This window comes from Pristiophorus japonicus, chromosome 5 (assembly GCF_044704955.1).
Source record: "Pristiophorus japonicus isolate sPriJap1 chromosome 5, sPriJap1.hap1, whole genome shotgun sequence".
Taxonomy (NCBI): Eukaryota; Metazoa; Chordata; class Chondrichthyes; family Pristiophoridae; genus Pristiophorus; species Pristiophorus japonicus.
In genome coordinates, this window is record NC_091981.1 from 108,234,860 (window position 1) to 108,255,990 (window position 21,131).

The window sequence follows — 21,131 nt, forward strand, 5'->3', positions numbered from 1 at the left end:
CGCATCATGGCAGTAAATTTTCCAGGGAACATCCATGATGCTTAAATCTTGCGTAAGAGCACAGTCTCTAACCCATTTAAGACTCAGCCACAAGGTCACAGCTGGATGCTGGGGGACAAAGGATACGGTCTCGCCACCTGGCTCATGACTCACCTCCGGAACCCTCAGACAGATGCCAAGCATCGCTACAATAACAGGCATATAGCCACACACAATATCGTTGAAAAGACAATTGGTGTGCTCAAGCAGTGCTTCTGATGCCTGGACCACTCTGGAGGCAACCTGCAATACCACCCTGAGCAGGTTGCTGAATTCATTGTGGTGTGTTGCATGTTGCACAACTTAGCCATCATGAGGGACAGGAATTTTCACAGGGGACTACAGGACCACCTCAGGAGATAGGGGAGGAGGTGGTGGTCGAGGAGGATGAGGAGCCTGGCGATGAACCCATACCACCACCCTCCCCGCCCGCCCAACCACACAGGGGAAGCCTTGTGGAACTTTTGCGACTGCAAAACTGCTGAGTCAGTAGCTCATAAATGAACGCTTTGCTTGAACAATAAGAGTTACGTTTCAGCTTTGCCTGGCCATTGTATGCAACCCTTGTAATGATCGTTACCCCTCATTTTATAAAAGTGAGTGAGACACTGCACAAGAATGGTTAAGTTGAATACATTTTTTTTTTTTTAAATAAAATTTTGTAAAACTTTGTAAAATTAAATAAATCATTTTTTTAAATAATGTGTAAAATAATTATTTTGAAAAAAGCAAACAATTACAATAACAATGACAGTGACAACAGTAACTAGAACAATAACAAAATGAACACACTGAATATCCCCTATCCAGCACCAATTTTACCTGCGGCGACCACTCCCACCGCCTTTCCCCGCCCCCCCCACCCCACCCCACCCCCGGTCTTTACCTCCACTTTATTCTTCCAGTTTCTTTTACCCGTGTTGGGACCCGGATGCTCTGCAGCAGGGCACCTAAAGCTCTGCTGCAGTTGGTGGATCGACAATGGCAGCACCATGTGTGGGGGTACTGAAGAAATTAGGGGTGTGGAAGACCTGGAAGTTCGGAAGTTCGATGTTTCTGCCGACCCTCGGGTGCTGTCTGCCTGAATGGTATGACACTGTGGAGTACAGTGCCAAATGCCGAGACTATCAATTGCCGCATGGCATTGACGGACTCAGTGTTTTGCCACAGCGCCGCAATCAGTTTCGCCATGTCCTCCGATTGATGTGCGACGATGTTCCCGGCTATGCCACCCATGGCCTGGAGGAGCGCTCGACCTACGTTGAAGCTCGCCCTAGGCCGTCCCACACCCCCATTTCCAGGTCGGCGTCTACCTGTCTCGGAGCATACTTGCTCTGCCAGATCAACCTCCGCAGATTCAGCATACGGGCCTAAATTCTCGGGGTGCACTGCTGCACACTGCTTGGGTCTCGCTACTTCCTCCAGGGGAAACCCAAGAAAAATGGATCCTGACATGGAAGAAGTGGCCGCAGGTAAAATTTCAGACCCCAAAATAATATCCTCCCTCTCCTGAACTTATTCTGAAAACTCTCTCCTCCACCCCACCCCCCACAACAGCTTGGAAAGAGAGTCCTCCGGGCACCCTCCACTCTTCCTCTAGCTCCTCGTCCTCGGAGATCCAACAGCGCCTGATGGAGGCAGAGGCTCCTGTGGTGGGCTGGACCACATGCGACTCCTCATATGCAACTAGAAAACAAAATATGAATGGTTAGCTGCAGAGGAGGGGGGTCAGGGTGACATGAGTACGCTCACATACACAGGCTTATTTAGAGGACCACCACTACTGCATCATATGTCGCCGAGAGATGCTACATGAAATTAACCTAACCCGAATGGACAGAAACTATATGACATTACATTACATGATCCCAGCATTACATTACATTATATTGACATAACATTACAAGAACTCAACACAGCCCAGGGATTATGCAGGACTTACCCTCCACTATCACCGGATCAGCACCACCACGGGTAGCTGTCCGGTTATGGACACCCACCAGGGCTGTGGCACACTCTTCCAGGTCCGTCAATTCCAATATTTTTAGTGGACCTCCACCCGTGAGCCACTGCTCAGCTCGATTGTTCGATATCTTCTTCTGCAAAGATGACAATAGCAATGTTTAACCGAATTGCCCATCTGCTCTTACGGCGCACGCAGATAGACATCCCCAATCCTTTCTTCAATGTCCCATTAATGTACTATTAAGCTGCACATGGTTCATGATGAACACATACAAGTACAAGATCGCAGAAAGCCATCGTAATAAGATCATTCATGGCAAATAAGGCGTCATCACAAGCAGTCCCTCGAAATTGAGGAATTCATGCTTCCACTCTAAAAATGAGTACTTAGGTGACCGAACAGTCCAATATGGGAATTACAGTCTGTCACAAATGGGACAGACATTCATTGAAGGAAAGGGTGGGTGGGAGTTTGGTTTACTGTATGCTCCTTCCGCTGCTTGCTTTCTGCATGCTCTCAGCGACGAGACTCGAGGTGCTCAGCGCCCTCTTGGATGCTCTTTCTTGGCCAGGGTCTCCCAGGTGTCGGTGGGGATGTTGCATTTTATCAAGGAGGCTTTCAGAGAGTCTTTGAAACATTTCCTCTGTCCACCTGGGGCTTACTTGCCGTGTAGGAGCTCCGAGTAGAGCGCTTGCTTTGGGAGTCTTGTTTCAGGCATGTGAGCAATGTGGCCTGCCCAACAGAGCTGGTAGAGTGTGGTCAGTGCTTCGATGCTGGCCTAATTGAGGACACTAACGTTGATGCGTCTGTCCTCCCAGGGGATTTGCATGATCTTGGAGACATCGTTGGTGGTATTTCTTCAGCAATTTGAGGTGTCTACTGTATATGGTCCACGTCTCTGAGCTATACAGGAGGGCGGGTATCACTACAGCATTGTAGACCATAAGCTTGGTGCCAGATTTGAGAGCCTGATCTTCAAACACTCTTCCTCAGGTGGCCGAAGGCTGCGCTGGCGCACTGCAGGCGGTGTTGAACCTAGACGTCCAAGTCTGTCCTTGCTGATAATCGGCTCCCAAGATATGGAAAGTGGTCCACGTTGTCCAGGGCTGCGCCGGGGATCTTGATGAATGGGGGGGCAGTGCTGTGTGGCGGGGTCAGGTTGGTGGAGGACCTTTGTCTTACAAGGTTTAGTGTTAGGCTCATGCTTTCTTACGCCTCGGTGAAGATGTTGACTATGACTTTGAGTTCAACCTCAATTTGCGCAGACGCAAGCGTCATCCGCGTACTGTAGCTCGATGACAGAGGTTGGGACAGTCTTGGACCTGGCCTGGAGGTGACGAAGGTTGAATAGGTTCCCACTGGTTCTGTAGTTTACATCCAGTCCAGCGGGAAGCTTGTTGAGTGTGAGTTGGAGCAATGCAGCGAAGATCGAGAAGAGGGTTGACGCGATGACACAGCCCTGCTTGACCCCGGTCCAGACGTGAATTGGTCTGTGGTGGATCCGTTGGTCAGGATCAAGGCCTGCATGTCCTCCTGGAGCAGGCGGAGGATGGCAACAAACTTTTGGGGGCAGCCGAAATGGAGGAGGATGCTCCATAGTTCATGGTTAACAGTGTCAAAGGCCTTTGTAAGGGCAAAGGCGGCCATGCACAAGGGTGGTGCTGTTCCCTGCATTTCTCTTGCAGTTGTCGCACCATAAAGATCATGTCCGTTGTACCCTGTAGTGGACGGAATCCGAACTGTGACTCCGGGAGGAGCTCCTCAGCCACAGGGAGAAGACGGTTAAGGAGGATTCTAGCGATGACCTTCCCAGTGGCTGATAACAGGGAGATTCCTCTGTAGTTACCGGAGTCAGACTTATTCCCTTTTTTAAAGATGGTCATGATTACTGCATCTCTGAGATCTTCCGGCATGCTCTCCTCCTTCCAGATGAGAGAGGTGAGGTCATGCATTCGTGCCAAAAGTGCATCTCCGCCATACTTTAGTGCCTCAGCGGGGATTCCATCCGCTCCCGATGCCCTGTTGTTCTTGAGCTGGTGGATGGCCTTTTCTACCTTGTGCAGGGCTGGAGTTTTGCTGAGGTGGTGGCGGGTAGCATGCTGCGGGATGGAGTTGAGGACACTCATGTCAAAGGCAGTGTCTCGTTAAGGAGATCTTCGAAGTGCTCCTTCCAGTGGGTCCTGACTGCCTCGGTGTCCTTGATGAGTGCCTCCCCTTTCTTGGCCAGCAGTGGGGTGAGGCCTTGGGTGCTTGGGCTGTAGATGGACTTGACTGCGGTGAAGAATCTTCGCACATCATGCCCGTCAGCCAATTGCTGAATCTCCTGTGCTTTCTATTCTTTAGGTCGTGGGTTATTTGTTTTACCTCGGCCATAAACCATCTGTAAAGCTGCTTTGCTGCTCCCGAGTTGGGCTGCTGTTTTAGGTTCAGGAATGCCCTGCGCTTGCGATTTATTAGCTCTTGGATCTCCTGGTGTGACATTAAGCTTACCTACATCTACATGTCAGATTTACATTTTAAGTAATGAGGGAGTGCATGATTAAAAATATTACTTACTCTCATGGCCGAAACTATGTCGTTCCAACATTTCGGCACTGGTTGGCCCCCCAATGGACTTGTGCCACTGAGGACACAGCCTCCGAAATCTCTCTCCAGATCCTCTGATAAATGGCCGGGGTGGGTTTGCTATGCCTATCCCTGGTCAACTGACCCCATCGAACCTCTATTTCATGCACCAATGTCCCTTGGACATCCAGGGTAAATCTCCTGGCCCCCTCCTCTCCCCTACCTCTCGTTCTCTCTGCATTATCTTTTTCATTTTTGCTATTCAAAAGAGATTGTACAGTAATGTAACTGTAAATGAAGCTTTATGCAAGTTCTGCAACTTCTATTATTCTTCGTTTGTTTATTTTCAATATTCTTTCCTCGAGCTCTATTCTTCTCTCTCTCTCTCCCTCCCTCTCACTGTCTCGCTGAAAACGGACCTTCTGCACATGCGTGGTCGACTCCTGACCCCGAATTGCGGGATAAAATGACTGAGAAAAAAAAAATCGTGCATGCGCAGAAGGCCCATTTTCCCAGACTCCAGTCTTCCATGACTAAGAATACCATCACCGCCGGACACATACCAACTTTTGACAAAACTAGCGGCCTTCGTTCTTAGCGGTATTCCGGCGGTACTAAAAATGCGATCCACGTTTACCATCGGAATATTGCCGAGAAATGGATGGTGGCAGTAATTCATGAAATTCCAGCCCCATGACGATGAAGGAACAGTGATATATTTCCAAGTCAGAATGGTGTGTGACTTGGAGGTGATGGTGTTCCCATACACCTGCTGCCCTTGTTCTTCTAGGTGGTAAAGGTGCAGGTTTAGGATGTGCCATTGAAGAAGCCTTGGCGAATTGCTGCATAACATCTTGTAGATAGTACATGTTATGTCTTGAATAAAGAATCTGACCAGATACTGTAAGCTTAAAGTAATGTGTGACCGTAGTCCTTTATTACAGGTCTCCAGAGTGCCTCTCCAGTCTGTGAGGCCTCCTTATATACAGGTGGTCCCAAAGGATTGTGGAATCCCTTGGGAGTCCAGGGGTTGAGCCCTCTGGTGGTTAAACAAGGTATTTACAGGTTTACATATAACACTCCCCCCAAAGTCATTAGTGTAACTATTTACAATGCGAGTCAATCTGGGGCCTTCCTTTCCCTGCTTGACCGTCTCAGTGCAAATGCTGATTTTGGGAAGTCGTTTGTTGGACCCTCGCTGGGCTGCTGCGCAGCTGTACTTGCAGGGCTGCTGGGTGTGGTGAGTCCTGCTGGGTTGCTGCAGGTGATGGGTTCTGCTTCGTGATCAACCGCTGGACAGATTGCCACTTGTGAGTTGGGGGATCGAAAAAGATAGAGTCTATTGTGGGTTGTTCTGGATAGTCCGTCAATCTGAGTTTGGTTTGGACCAAGTGTTTTCTGCAGGTGAGTCCATTTGAAACACCCTTCTCCCCTCTTTGGCCACGACAGTGTCGGTAAGCTACTTGGTACCTTGTCCATAGTTCAGCACAAATACAGGATCATTAATCTCGATTTCGCGTGACACATTTGCGCAAACATGATATGTATTCCGTTGAAGCCGCCTGCTCTCAACCTGTTCGTGTAGATCAGGGTGGACTAACGACAGCCTTGTCTTAAGTGCCCTTTTCATGAGCAGTTCAGCGGGGGGAACCCCAGTGAGCGAGTGGGGTCTTGTGCAGTAACTAAGTAGGACTCGGGATAGGCGAGTCTGCAGTGAGCTTTCAGTTATCCTCTTCAAGCTCTGCTTGATTGTTTGCACTGCTCACTCTGCCTGACCATTAGACACTGGTTTAAACGGGGCAGATATGACATGTTTGATCCAATTGCGGGTCATCAACTCTGAACAAGGCACTGGTGAAGCACGGCCCATTGTCACACACAAGGACATCAGGCAGGCCATGAGTGACAAACATGGCCCGCAGGCTTTCAATGGTGGCAGCAGACGTGCTTGCCGACATTATCGCGTGTTCAATCCATTTGGAGTACGCATCTATAACCACAAGGAATATTTTTCCCAAGAATGGGCCTGCATAGTCGACATGGACCCTGGACCACGGTTTGGAGGGCCAGGACCATAAACTTATTGGCGCCTCCCTGGGTGCATTGCTTATCTGTGAACATGTGTTACATTTGTGCACGCAGGACTCTAGAAACATAGAAAATAGGTGCAGGAGTAGGCCATTCAGCCCTTCGAGCCTACACCACCATTCAATAAGATCATTGCTGATCATTCCCTCAGTACCCCTTTCCTGCTTTCTCTCCATACCCCTTGATCCCCTTAGCCGTAAGGGCCATATCTAACTCCCTCTTGAATATATCCAATGAACTGGCATCAACAACTCTCTGCGGCAGGGAATCCTTGGTTAACAACTCTCTGAGTGAAGAGTTTCTCCTCATCTCAGTCCTAAATGGCCTACCCCTTATCCTAAGACTATGTTCCCTGGTTCTGGACTTCCCCAACATCGGGAACATTCTTCCCGCATTTAACCTGTCCAGTCTCATCAGAATTTTATACATTTCTATGAGATCCCCTCTCATCCTTCTAAACTCCAGTGAATAAAGGCCCAGCTGATCCAGTCTCTCCTCATATGACAGTCCAGCCATCCCTGGAATCAGTCTGGTGAACCTTCGCTGCACTCCCTCAATAGCAAGAATGTCCTTCCTCAGATTAGGAGACCAAAACTGAACACAATATTCCAGGTGAGGCCTCACTAAGGCCCTGTACAACTGCAGTAAGATCTCCCTGCTCCGATACTTAAATCCCCTTGCTATGAAGGCCAACATATCATTTGTCTTCTTCACCGCCTGCTGTACCTGCATGCCCACTTTCAGTGACTGATGAACCATGACACCCAGGTCTCGTTGCACCTCCCCTTTTCCTAATCTGCCACTATTCAGATAATATTATGACTTCATGTTTTTGCCCCCAAAATGGATAACCTCACACACATTATACTGCATCTGCCATGCATTTGCCCACTTTGCCTAACCTGCCCAAGTCACCCTGCAGCCTCTTAGTGTCCTCCTCACAGCTCACACCGCCACCCAGTTTAGTGTCATCCGCAAACTTGGAGATATTACACTCAATTCCTTCATCTAAATCGTTTACAATATACATTAAGAGCTGGGGTCCCAGCACTAAGCCCTGCGGCACTCCACTAGTCACTGCCTGCCATTCTGAAAAGGACCCGTTTATCCCGACTCTCTACTTCCTGTCTGCCAACTAGTTCTCTATCCATGTCAGTACATTACCCCCAATACCATGTGCTTTGATTTTGCACACCAATCTCTTGTGCGGGACCTTGTCAAAAGCCTTTTGACAGTCCAAATACACCACATCCACTGGTTCTCCCTTGTCCACTCTGCTAGTTACATCCTCAAAAAATTCCAGAAGATTCGTCTAGCATGATTTCCCCTTCATAAATCCATGCTGACTTGGTCCGATCCTTTTACTGCTTTCCAAATACGCTGCTATTTCATCCTTAATGATTGATTCCAACATTTTCCCCACTACTGATATCAGGCTAACCGGTCTATAATTACCCATTTTCTCTCCCTCCTTTTTTAAAAAGTGGTGTTACATTAGCTACCCTGCAGTCCATAGGAACTGATCCAGAGTCGATAGACTGTTGGAAAATGATCACCAATGCATCCACTATTTCTAGGGCCACTTCCTTAAGTACTCTGGGATGCAGACTATCAGGCCCCGGGGATTTATTGGCCTTCAATTCCATCAATTTCCCTAACACAATTTCCCGCCAATAAGGATATTCTTAAATTCCTCCTTCTCACTAGACCCACTGTCCCCTAGTACATTCGGAAGGTTATTTGTGTCTTTCTTTGTGAAGACAGAACTGAAGTTTGTTCAATTGGTCTGCCACTTCTTTGTTCCCCATTATAAATTCACCTGAATCTGACTGCAAGGGACCTATGTTTGTCTTCACTAATCTTTTTCTCTTCACATATCTATAGAAGCTTTTGCAGTCAGTTTTTATGTTCCCTGCAAGCTTCCTCTCGTACTCTATTTTCCACCTTTTAATTAAACCCTTCGTCTTCCTCTGTTGAATTCTAAATTTCTCCCAGTCCTCAGGTTTGTTGCTTTTTCTAGCCAAATTATATGCCTCTTCCTTGGCTTTAACACTATCCTTAATTTCCCTTTTTAGCCATGGTTGGAGCCATCTTCCCTGTTTTATTTTTACTCCAGGCAGGGATGTACAATTGCTGACGTTGATCCATGTGATCTTTAAATGTTTGCCATTGCTTATCCACCGTCAACCCTTTATGTATCATTTATCAGTGTATTCTAGCCAATTCACGCCTCATACCGTCGAAGTTACTTTTCCTTAAGTTCAGGACCCTAGTTTCCGAATTAACTGTGTCACTCTCCATCTTAATAAAAGAATTCTACCATATTATGGTCACTCTTCCCCAAGGGGCCTCGCACAAGATTGCTAATTAGTCCCTTCTGATTACACATTACCCAGCTCTCTTGTTGGTTCCTTGACATATTGGTCTCGAAAACCATCCCTAATACACTCCAGGAAATCCTCCTCCACCGCATTGCTACCAGTTTGGTTAGCCCAATCAGTATATAGATTAAAGTCGCCCATGATAACTGCTGTACCTTTATTGCACACATCCCTTATTTCTGTCCCCAACCTTTAAGTCTGCATCGATACTGGGCCACCACACGTGGGATCTGGCTATCGCTTTCATCATTACAATGCTGGATGGGTACTGTGGAGGTTACTAATGAAAGTGTCCCTGCCCTTTTTGGGAACCACTACCCAATTACCCCATAGGAGGCAGTCTGCCTGTATGGACGTTTCATCTCTGCGCCGCTGGTATGGCTTTATTTCTTCCTGCATCTCCAACGGGACACTAGACCAACTCCCGTGGAGCACACAGTTTTTTTTTTTACTAAGGACAGTCAGGGGTCCTGGCTCGTCCAGGTTCTAATCTGCCAGGTGGTAACAGGTAATTGCTCACTCTCGAATGCTTCCATTACCATAACTAAATCAGCGGGCTGTGCCATCTCTACCCCCGTGGTGGGCAACAGCAGCCTACTGAGAGCATCAGCACAGTTTTCTGTGCCTGGCCTGTAGCGGATGGCGTAGTTGTATGCAGACAATGTGAGCGCCCATCTCTGGATGTGGGCTGATGCATTCGTATTTATCCCCTTACTTTCAGAAAAGAGGGATAGAAGTGGCTTATAGTCGGTTTCCAATTAAAATTTGAGCCCAAACAGATATTGATGCATTTTCTTTATCCCATAAACACACACTAACGCTTCTTTTTCGATCATGCTGTAGGCCGCCTCAGCCTTAGACAGACTTCTGGATGCATAAACAACCGGTTGCAATTTCCCAGATTCATTAGCTTGTTGCAATACATGCCTGACACCATATGACAACGCATGACATGCTAATACCAAACGTTTACATGGATCGTACAACACAAGCAATTTGTTAGAGCATAACAATTTCCTAGCTTTCTCAAAGGCATTTTCTTGGCTTTTACCCCATACCCATTCATCTCCTTTACGCAGTAAAGAATGCAGTGGTTCTAACAGTGTGCTGAGACCCAGTTACCAAAGTAGTTCAGGAGTCCTAGAAACGACCGCAGCTCCGTCACGCTCTGTGGTCTCAGTGCGTTCTTGATTACCTCCGTCTTCAAGTCGGTGGCCTGATGCCGTCCACCGCAATTCTTCTCCCCAGGAACTCCACTTCAGGCGCCAGGAAAATGCACTTGGAGCATTTTAACCTGAGCCCCACACGATTAAGAACCTCTTTCAGGTTCTGCAGTTGCTCGACAGTGTCCCAACCTGTAACCAAAATGTCGTCCTGGAAGACCACGGTGTGCAGGACCGACTTCAGCAAGCTTTCCGTGTTCCTCTGGAATTTTGCTGCAGCTGATCGAATCCCAAACGGGCATCTGCTGTAAATGAAGAGACCTTTGTGTGTGTTGGTGCTGGTGAGGCCCTTCGATGATTCCTCCAGCTCCTGAGTCATGTAGGCCGACGTCAAGTCCAGCTTCGTGAACGTTTTTCCTCCTGCCAGCGTCGCAAATAGGTCGTCTGCCTTTGGTAGTGGGTATTGATCCTGCAGGGAGAAACGATTGATAGTTACTTTGTAATCACCACAGATTCGGACGGTGCCGTCTTCCTTGAGGACTGGAACAATTGGACTAGCTCACTTGTTGAATTCGATCGGCGAAATAATGCCTTCTCATTGCAGCCGGTCCAGCTCGATCTCCACCCTCTCTCTCATCATGTACAGTACTGCTCTCGCGTTGTGATGGATGGGCCGCGCCTCCGGAATCAAGTGGATCTGCACTTTTGCTCCTTGGAACTTCGATGCTCGGATCGAACAGCAAGGGGAACTTGTTTAGGATCTGGGCACATGAAGTATCGTCGACGGACGAAAGCGCTCGGATGTCGTCCCAGTTCCAGCGTATCTTTCCCAGCCAGCTCCTGCCGAACAGGGTGGGGCCATCGGTAACACCCAGAGTGGTAAATTGTGCTCCACTCCATTGTAGGAGACATTTACGGTAGCACTGCCGATTACGGTAATCAGTTGCTTTGTGTATGTTCTCAGTATAATAAGGAAGAGAGTCAGGACTGGCACCACAATTTATCGAAAGTCTTTTTGCTCATTATGGACTGGCTCGCACCCGTGTCCAGCTCCATTGACACTGAGAGTCCATTTAATTCAACCTTTAGCATTCTCAGGGGACACTTTGTGGTAAATGTGTGCACCCCATATACCTCTGCCTCCTCAGTCTGAGGCTCTGGTTTTTTGTGATCCACCATGGATCTGTCCTCCTCTGAAACCTGGTGGTTTGCAGGATTAGCAGGGTTTGCAGCTCGCCAGCACATACATTGGAAATGTCCCATTGTTCCACAGCCCTTGCAAATGTATCCTTTGAAGCGGCATGAATGGAAACGATGATCCCCTCCGCAGCGCCAACAAGGTGTTAATGGCCTTGCATTCACCACCCTTGATGGTGGACTCAGACATCTGCAGATGTGCAGCTGCAGGCATGTGAGTGCTGCCCTGTACGTTACGATTCGAACAACATCATTACTTTGTTCACAATACTTGCAGCAGCACTCGTGTGCTGACAGATTTGTTTGGTATGGTCACTGGTGGTGATGAACGCCTGGGCTATCGCTATGGCTTTACTCAAGGTTGGGGTCCCTACAGTCAAAAGTTTGCGAAGTATCACTTCATGGCTAATGCCAAGTACAAAAGTCCCTGAGCATGTGCTCCAAGTATTCTTCAAATTTGCAATGTCTTGCAAGGTGCCTTAGCTCGGCGACATAGCTCGCCACTTCCTGGCCTTCAGACCTCTTGTACGTGTAGAACTGGTACCTCGCCATCAGAACGCTTTCCTTCGGGTTTAGATGCTTCCAGACCATTGTGCACAAATCATCGTACGAGTTCTCTGTGGGTTTCGCTGGAGCGAGCAGACTTTTCATGAGGCCATATGTTGGTGCCCCGCAAACGGTGAGGTGGATCGCCCTTCGTTTGGCAACGTTCGCCCCTCCTTCCAGCTCGTTGGCCACGAAGTATTGGTCAAGTCACTCCACGAAGATTTCCCAATCATCTCCCTGCGAAAATTTCTCCAGGATGCCCATGGTTCTCTGCATTGTTGTGGTGGGGTTCGTCATCTGTATCTCATCGCCAGTTGTTATGTCTTGAAGAATCTGACCAGATACTGTAAGCTTAAAGTAATGTGTGACCGTAGTCTTTTATTACAGGTCTCTAGCCTGTGGGGCCTCCTTATGTACAGATGCGCCCAAGGGATTGGTGGTTAAACAAGGTATTTATAGGTTTATATATACATAACACACACATGTTGCGCCGGCGGTGGAGGGACTGAATGTTTAAAGTAGTGGATGGGTTACCGATCAATCGGGCTGCTTTGTCCAGGATGGTGTTGAGCTTCTGGAGTGTTGTTGGAGCTGCACTCATCCAGGCAAGTGGAGCGTATTCCATCACACTCCTGACTTGGGCCTTGCAGTTGGTGGAAAGGCTTTGGAGCATCAGTATCTCAGCTTCTCTTCGTGGTTCATGCCAGGAAAATATGGTATACCACCGCAGATCAGCAACAGAAAATGATCATCCACCTCTGTACCCATGTAAACAAAGTGGGCATACTTTCCAATCCAAGCACTCCCTAACCTGTACTAGTATTTTGCATTCCAATGGAGACTCACCATTTTAGGTTACTGCTGAGATGTTAAGCCACTTGGGCTAAATATTATAGGGATGGACCCAGCACCCTGGAGTAGCTTCAATCATTTATATGAGAGTTGGCACATCAAAGCAATCTGGAGGCTGTCATGGGGAAGCTTGAGCTGAATAACCTAGTATTAGCTGGGTTCTCAGGTGTTCTGGCTCCAGCTGTTATGTAACTGAGCAAAGTTGGTTTGAGATTACAAAAGAGATCTAATGCACAAATACATGCCCAAGCATTTACTTCCTTGAACACCAAAAAAGATTTTTCAGTAAGAAATCAACAACATTATTTACTGTTTGTGTTATGTATGGAGAAAGAGTCAAACTGAACACTGAGCTCAAAGTAAAGTGTGACCTTAATCTTTTATTGCAGGTCTCCAGGGTGCCTCTCCAACCTGTGAGGCCTCCTTAAATACCTGTGTTCCCAAGGGATTATGGGATTCCTTGGGACTCCAGGGAATGAGCCCTCTGGTGGCTGTACAGAGCAAATACAAGTTCACATATATAACAACAATCCCCCCCCCACCGCCCGCCAAAGTCAATAGTGTAACTATTTACAATGAGAGTCGATCTGGGGCCCTTCTTGCCCTGGTTGATCGTCTCGGTGTGAAAGCTGGTATTGTTGAATCATTTGTTGGGCCCTCGCTGGGCTGCTGTGCAGCTGGCCTTGCTGGGCTGCCTGGTGTGTTGGGTCCTGCTGGGCTGCTGTGGCTGATGGGTTCTGTTTCGTGGTCAACCGTGGTGTCGGTTGCCACTGGTGTGTATGTTGGGGGATCAAAAAAGGCAGGGTCCAAGGTGGGTTGCTCAGGATAGTCCGTAAATCTGAGTTTGATTTGGTCCACGTGTTTCCGGTCAATGAGTCCATTTGAAAGTTTGACCTGAAACACCCTGCTCCCCTCTTTGGCGACGACTGTGCTGGGAAACCACTTGGGACCTTGTCCATAATTCAATACAAATACAGGATCATTGATTTCTATCTCCCATGACACATTTGCATTCTCATGGTATGTACTTTGTTGAAGCCACCTGCTTTCTACCTGTTCATGTAGATCAGGGTGAACTAACGAGAGCCTTGTCTTAAGTGCTCCCAGTTCAGCAGGCGAGATCCCAGTGAGCGAGTGTGGTCTCATGTGGTAAGCTAAGCAGGACTCGGGATAGGCGAGTCTGCAGCGAGCCTTCAGTTATCCTCTTCAAGCCTTGCTTGATGGTTTGCACTGCTCGCTCTGCCTGACCATTGGACGCTGGTTTAAATGGGGCAGAAGTGACATGTTTGATCCCGTTACAGGTCATGAATTCTTTGAACTAAGTACTGGTAAAACATGGCCCGTTGTCGCTCACCAAGACATCGGGTAAGCCGTGAGTGGCAAACATGGCCCGCAGGCTTTCTGTAGTGGCAGCGGACGTGCTAGCCGACATTATCTTACATTCAATCCACTTGGAATACGCGTTTAAAACCACAAGTAACATTTTACCCAAGAACAGGCCTGCATAGTCGACGTGTACCCTTGACCACGGTTTGGAGAGCCAAGACCAGTGGTGCCTCCCTCGGTATATTGCTTAACTGCGAGCATATATTACATCTAAGTCCGCATTGATACCGGGCCACCACATGTGGGATCGGGCTATCGCTCTCATCATTACAATGCCTGGGTGGGTACTGTGGAGATCATTGATGAAGGTGTCTCTGCCCTTCTTGGGGACTACTACTCGATTGCCCCAAAGAAGGCAGTCTGCTGGTATAGACATTTCATCTTTGCACTGCTGGAACGGTTGAATCTCTTCCTGCATTTCCACTGGGACACTGGACCAGCTCCTGTGAAGCACGCAGCTTTTGCCTAGAGATAATAAGGGGTCCTAGCCTGTCCAGGTTTTGATCTGCCGGACAGTGACGGGTGATTGCTCACTCTCAAATGCTTCCATAACCATGACTAGATCTGCGGGCTGCACCATTTCCAGCCCCGTGGTGGGCAATGGCAACCTACTGAGAGCATCGGCACAGTTTTCTGTGCTTGGCCTGTGGCGGGTGGTATAGTTGTATGCGGATAATGTGAGCGCCTATCTCTAGATGCGGGCCGATGTGTTGGTATTTATCCCTTTACTATCGGAAAACAGGGATATGAGTGGCTTATAGTCAGTTTCCAATTCGAATTTTAGCCCAAACAGGTATTGATGCATTTTCTTTACCCCATAAACACGCTAACGCTTCTTTTTCAATCATGCTGTTGGCTCTCAGTCTTAGACAGACTCCTGGATGCATAAGTAACCGGTTGCAGTTTCCCAGAATCATTAGCTTGTTGCAATACACACCCGATGCCATATGATGACGCATCCCATGCTAGTACCAAACGCTTACATGGATCATACAACACAAGCAATTTGTTTCAGCGTAACAATTTTCTCACTTTTACAAAGGCATTTTCTTGGCTTTTTCCCCAAACCCATTCGTCCCCTTGTCGTAGTACAACATGCAGTGGTTCTAACAGTGTGCCAAGACCCGGTAAGAAGTTACCAAAGTAGTTCAAGAGTCCCAGAAACGACCGCAGCTCCGTCACATTCTGTGGCCTCGGTGCGTTCTCAATTGCCTCCGTCTTTGCGTTGGTGGGCCTGATGCCGGCCGCCGTAATCCTCCTTCCCAAGAACTCCACTGCAGGCTCCAGGAAAACGCACTTTTAGCGTTTTAACCTGAGCCCCACGTGGTTGAGTCGACTAAGAACGTCCTCCAGGTGCTGCAAATACTCGACTGTGTTCTGACCTGTGACCAAAATGTCGTCCTGGAAGACCACGGTGTGCGGGATTGATTTCAGTAACTTTTCCTTGTTTCTTTGGAATATCGCCACCGCTGATCGGATTCCAAACGGGCATCGGTTATAAACAAAAAGATCTTTGTGCGTGTTGATGCAGGTGAGGGCCTTCGCTGATTCCTCCAGTTCCTGTGTCATGTAGGTTGAAGTCAGATCCAGCTTCGTGAACGTCTTTCCTCCTGCTCACATTGCAAAGAGATCGTCGGCCTTTGGTAGCGGGTATTGGTCCTGCAAGGAGAAACGATTGATAGTTACTTTGTAATCGCCACAGATTCTGATGGTGCCATCTCCCTTGAGAACAGGAACGATCGGACTGGCTCACTTGTTGAACTCTATCGGTGAAATAATGCCCTCTCTTTGCAGCCAGTCTAGCTCGATCTCTACCCTCTCATGATGTACGGTACTGCTCTTGCCTTGTGATGGATGGGTCGCGCCACCGCAATTAGGTGGATCTGCACTTTTGCTCCTTGGAATTTCCCGATGCCTGGTTCGAACAGCAAAGGAAATTTGTTTAAGACCTGGGCACACGAAGTGTCATCAGCAGGCGATAGCGCTCGACGTCATCCCAGTTCCACCGTAACTTTCCAGCCATTGGCCACGCAACTATACTTCGCAAACTGTAGAGACCCCAACTTTGAGTAAGGCCATAGCGATAGCCCAGGCGTTCATTGCCACCAGTGACAATACAAAGCAAATCTCTCAGCACACAAGTGCTGCTACAAGTACTGTGAACAAAGTGATGTTGTTTTCGAATCGTAATGTACAGGGCAAGTCACACATACCTGCAGCTGCACGTCCGCAGATGTCTCAGTCCACCATCAAGGGTGATGAATTCAAGGCCATTAACACCTTTGTTGGCGCTGCGAGGGTGATTTCATTTCCATTCATGCCGAGCAGCGTGGGACCATCGCCCGGTACCACCCAGAGTGGTAGCTTGTGCACCTCTCCATCGTAGAAGACCTTTACGGTAGCACTGCCGATTACAGGAATCAGTTCTTTCGTGTAAGTTCTTAGTTTCGTGCGAACGGGAGTTAAGACTGACCTTGAGGCCTTGTTGCACCACAATCTTTCGAAAGTCTTTTTACCCATGATGGAGTGGCTCGCGTCCTTGTCCAGCTCCATTGATACCGGAAGTCCATTTAGTTCAACATTCAGCATTATCAGGGGACAATTTGTGGTGAATATGTGCACCCCATGTACCTCTGCCCCCTCTGTCTGAGGCTCTGGTTTATCATGATCCTCTGTGGATCTGTCCTCCTCTGCAACATGGTGGTTTGCAGATTTAGCAGGATTTGCAGCTCGCCTGCACATACATTGGAGGTGTCCCAATGTTCCACAGCTCTTGCAAATGTACTCTTTGAATCAGCATGAATGGAAACGATGATCACCCCCACAGCGCCAACAAGGTGTTAATGGCCTTGAATTCATCACCCTTGATGGTGGACTCAGTCATCTGCAGACGTGCAGCTGCAGGTATGTGTGACTTGCCCTGTACATTACGATTCGAAAAAATCATCACTTTGTTCACAATACTTGTAGCAGCACTTGTGTGCTGAAGGATTTGCTTTGTATTGTCACTGGTGGCAATGAATGCCTGGGCTATCGCTATGGCCTTACTCAAAGTTGGGGTCTCTACAGTCAAAAGTTTGCGAAGTATAGTTTCGTGGCCAATGCCAAGTACTAAAAAGTCTGAACATGTGCTCCAAATGTCCTTCAAATTCGCAATGTCCTGCAAGGCGTCTTAACTCGACGACATAACTCGCCACTTCCTGGCCTTCAGACCTCTTGTAGGTTTAGAACCGGTATCTCGCCATCAGAATGCTTTCCTTCGGGTTCAAATGCTCTCGGACCAGTGTGCGCAAATCGTTGTATGATTTCTCTGTGGGTTTCGCTGGAGTGAGCAGATTCTTCATGAGGCCATACGTTGTGCCCCACAGACAGCGAGGAGGATCGCTCTTCGTTTGGCAGAGTTCTCTTCCCCATCTAGCTCGTTGGCTACAAAGTATTGGTCGAGTCGTTCCACAAAAATTTCCCAATCATCTCGCTCCGAGAATTTCTCCAGGATGCCCACTGTTCTCTGCATCTTTGTGTTCGCTCTCTGTATCTTGTCGCCAGTTGTTATGTATGAAGAAAGAGTCAGACTGAACACTGTGCGCTCAAAGTAAAGTGTGACCTTAGTCTTTTATTGCAGGTCTCCAATCTGTGAAGCCTCCTTAAATACCTGTGCTCCCTTGGGACTCCAGGAGATGAGCCCTCTGGTGGCTGTATAGAGCAAATACAAGTTCACATATATAACAGTTTGACCATAAATAACAGTAGTTAATTTGAGTTTTCCATAAACTGTCAGTTTTCTGATCTGTATAGTTTTATGAAGATGAGATAGTTTGGAACAGTCGAAGATACATATAAAGTATGTGGATGATATTAAATGTGAGGAAGTTACATGGATGATTGAAATTAGACTAGAAGGATGAATTGGTAGATTTTTTCCCCCATGCTTTCTTAGAACACTGATTTGCAGGAGCATTTACAAAGTTAATAGTATTCAGCAAGCATTGCATATTTCCATAATTCTACAATTTAACGACCAAAGTGTGGATTGATGGGCTATGAATCATGTGCTAATGCAATTACACGCGAGACTAGGTATCATGGGGTAGATTTTCACTTTCAGCAATGGTCAACACCTGACGGTAGTGAATCGGCTACATGTTAAAACACCACACTTGATTTTCCTTTTCATTGACTTCGATGGAAACTAAAATCAGACGTGGCACATGAAGGCGACCGATCCACTTTTCCTTCACCACCAAAAATTAAAATCGACCCACAGCAATTGCAAACCAAGGATTTATTCTTGGACCCTCCTATTTCTCGTCTACATGCTGTCCGCCAACGACATCATCTGAAAACACATCGGGTTCCACATGGACGCTGGTGACACCCAACTCTCCCTCACCTCTCTTGACCCCTCCACAGCCTTTGATTTGTCACACTGCTTGTCTGACATTCAGTACTGCATGAGCAGAAATTTCCACCAACGAAATATCGGGAAGACTAAAGCCATTGCCTTTGGACTCCATCACAAATACGGTTCTCTAGCCACTGACTCTATCCCTGTCAACTGTTTGTGGCTGAACCAGACCATTTGCAACCTTGGTGTCTAATTTGACCTCGAGATGAGCTTCGAACCACATACTCACTCCATCACAAAGACTGCCCATTTCCACCTCCATAACATCACCCGTCTCCGCTCCTGCCTCACCTCATCTGCTGCTGAAACCCGCATCCATGCTATTGTTACCTATAGATTTGACTACTCCAATGCTCTCCTGGCTGGCCTTCCATCTTGCACCCTCCATAAACTTCCGAGCTCATCCAAAACTCTGCTGCCTATATCCTAATTGCATCAATTCCTGTTCACCAATCACACTTGTGCTCACTGACCTACACTGGTTCCCAGTCCAGTAATGCCTCGTTTAAAAACATTTTCATCCTTGTTTTCAAATCCTCAATGGATTCGCCTCTCCTTATCTTTGTAACCTTCTCCAGCTGTACAACCCTGAGAGATTTTTGCGCTCTTTCCATTCTGGCATCTTGCACATCTCCAATTTTAATGGCTCCACCATTGGCAGCCGTGCCTTCAGATGCCTAGGCCTTAAACTATGGAATTCTCTCCTTAAACCTCTCCACCTCACAACCTCCTCCTTCTCCTTTAAGGCACTCCTTAGAACCTATCTCTTTGTCCTCATTTCTCCTTATTGGCTCGGAGTCAAATTTTGTTTGATAATGCTCCTGTGAAGCTTCTTGAGATATTTTACGACGTTTAAAGGTGCTATATAAATGCAAGCTGTTGATGGTATTGTTGACAGGAGTATCCCTTCATCTGAGTCACATGCTAGGACAGCTAGGTCTGTACTCATCATTCCAGTTCCAGTTTCACTTTACAAAGGCCCTTTCTGTGAAGAATGGGACCTTTCATTAATGACTTAGCTTCAGTGACATCAATAGATAAACTGCAGTAGTAATGGTATCAATGCATCAGCCATCCTGAAATCATACAACAGAAGACACCACAAGAGAGACAACATGGACTAAATATTATTACTTAGAAAAATAGAAATATACCAGGAACTCCCAAATGGGTTAGTGGGTACATACTTTGTAACAAATGGACAGGTGTGTATCTTTGGTTTTAAAATAGCTGGGATTTTAAAAATGTTCCCTTTTTTCCCCACTAAAATTCAAAATGGAAGACAGGTGATTCTGCATCTACACAGATCAGACAAAAACGTTAAATAGAAAATTATGATAAAGGTACTTTGAAATAGATGTGAAGTGTATTCAATAGATGCTTGGAACTCTATGTATTATGCTAACTGTAAAGAAATCTGGACAATAGTATTACCCTTGTAAATTGGTCCATTATTCTGCCATCTTGGGTAGCGAGAAAATGCGCACTCACAGTTTAAGGCAAAATTAAAGTCAGATAGGTAATCTAGGTTTGAGCGCTGGCTTTTACCAAATTAAATGCCCTCAGCAAGGTGGTGCAGTCATTACAATAGCTCATGTCCTCAGGCAAAAAGTCAGGGTTCCTGCTTTTAATCACTTTCCATTGATCTCTGTACATTTGGTGAGGATGGGTTCAGGCTCAGCCTTGACAGCCCTTGTGATTAAATATTTTAGCAACATGTATTTTCTAACCTGGTGTGAGCCCAGTCAGAAGGGAGGCAGAGCTCAATTCATAGCGGCATTAGTGATGATCTTGCCCTAATTTTGAGAGAGTCAGCCTCATAATATTTTAGGTGAGCTCCAAGTGTCTCTGAATGGAAACAACAAATAGTGTGCTACTGCAGGGTCTAAAGGCCCACAGCAGCTGACATCACAATTATTTTTGTTGCAGGAAACAAAGTTCAGAGATGGAAGTAAGGTACAAATGCTGCAGCGCCATTGCACTTACAGAAGTGTGGTTTTGCGTGCCTCATTTGCACGGTTTCCTTCTCTCACCTCTATAAAACAGATGTTCAGGGCTGTTTGGTACTATAGACCAGGTGTAAGAGAACTATTTTTCATCAATGTAACTTAATTGTGTCATGACGTCATAAGTTAAGCAGCTCACAACACTATTATTTTCTTAAATGATCCACAACTCAGATGTATCTTCTCTATCTAACCATCCACAACCCAGCTACTACATTGCAAGTCTTTACTACCCCATACTACACTAAAGAAATAGTTCTCGATCCTACAAGCTCCATAGTAAGGCTCTCACCCACCTGCTTGTTTCTGTAGAAGTTCTTTGCCAGTACAGTGGTGACCCAAAGCCTCATCTGCTCCTGGTGGCGAGAATGCTGCACTAAAGTTGAATTCCTCCTCTCCATTCCACCAACCTTGACTCTGGGCATAAGCTCTAAGCTCAGGATGCTCTGCGTCAATGTTGGTAGCTATAGACAATCGGTTACAAATGCTCCTCAAGCCTTCTATTAACAAAACAGATATTTGCATGAATTAATTTCA

General features: G+C 47.1%; 1 protein-coding gene across 2 annotated transcripts in view; it reads right to left on the reverse strand.

The window, feature by feature from the left end:
* LOC139263875 (secernin-1-like) overlaps positions 1-21,131 on the reverse strand; it is a 209,372-nt gene that overhangs the window by 43,450 nt on the left and 144,791 nt on the right. For both annotated transcript variants that reach the window (XM_070879943.1, XM_070879942.1), the window contains exon 5: positions 20,891-21,094. In XM_070879943.1, coding sequence (XP_070736044.1) covers positions 20,891-21,094 — 204 coding nt within the window. The remainder of the gene's footprint in view (positions 1-20,890; positions 21,095-21,131) is intronic.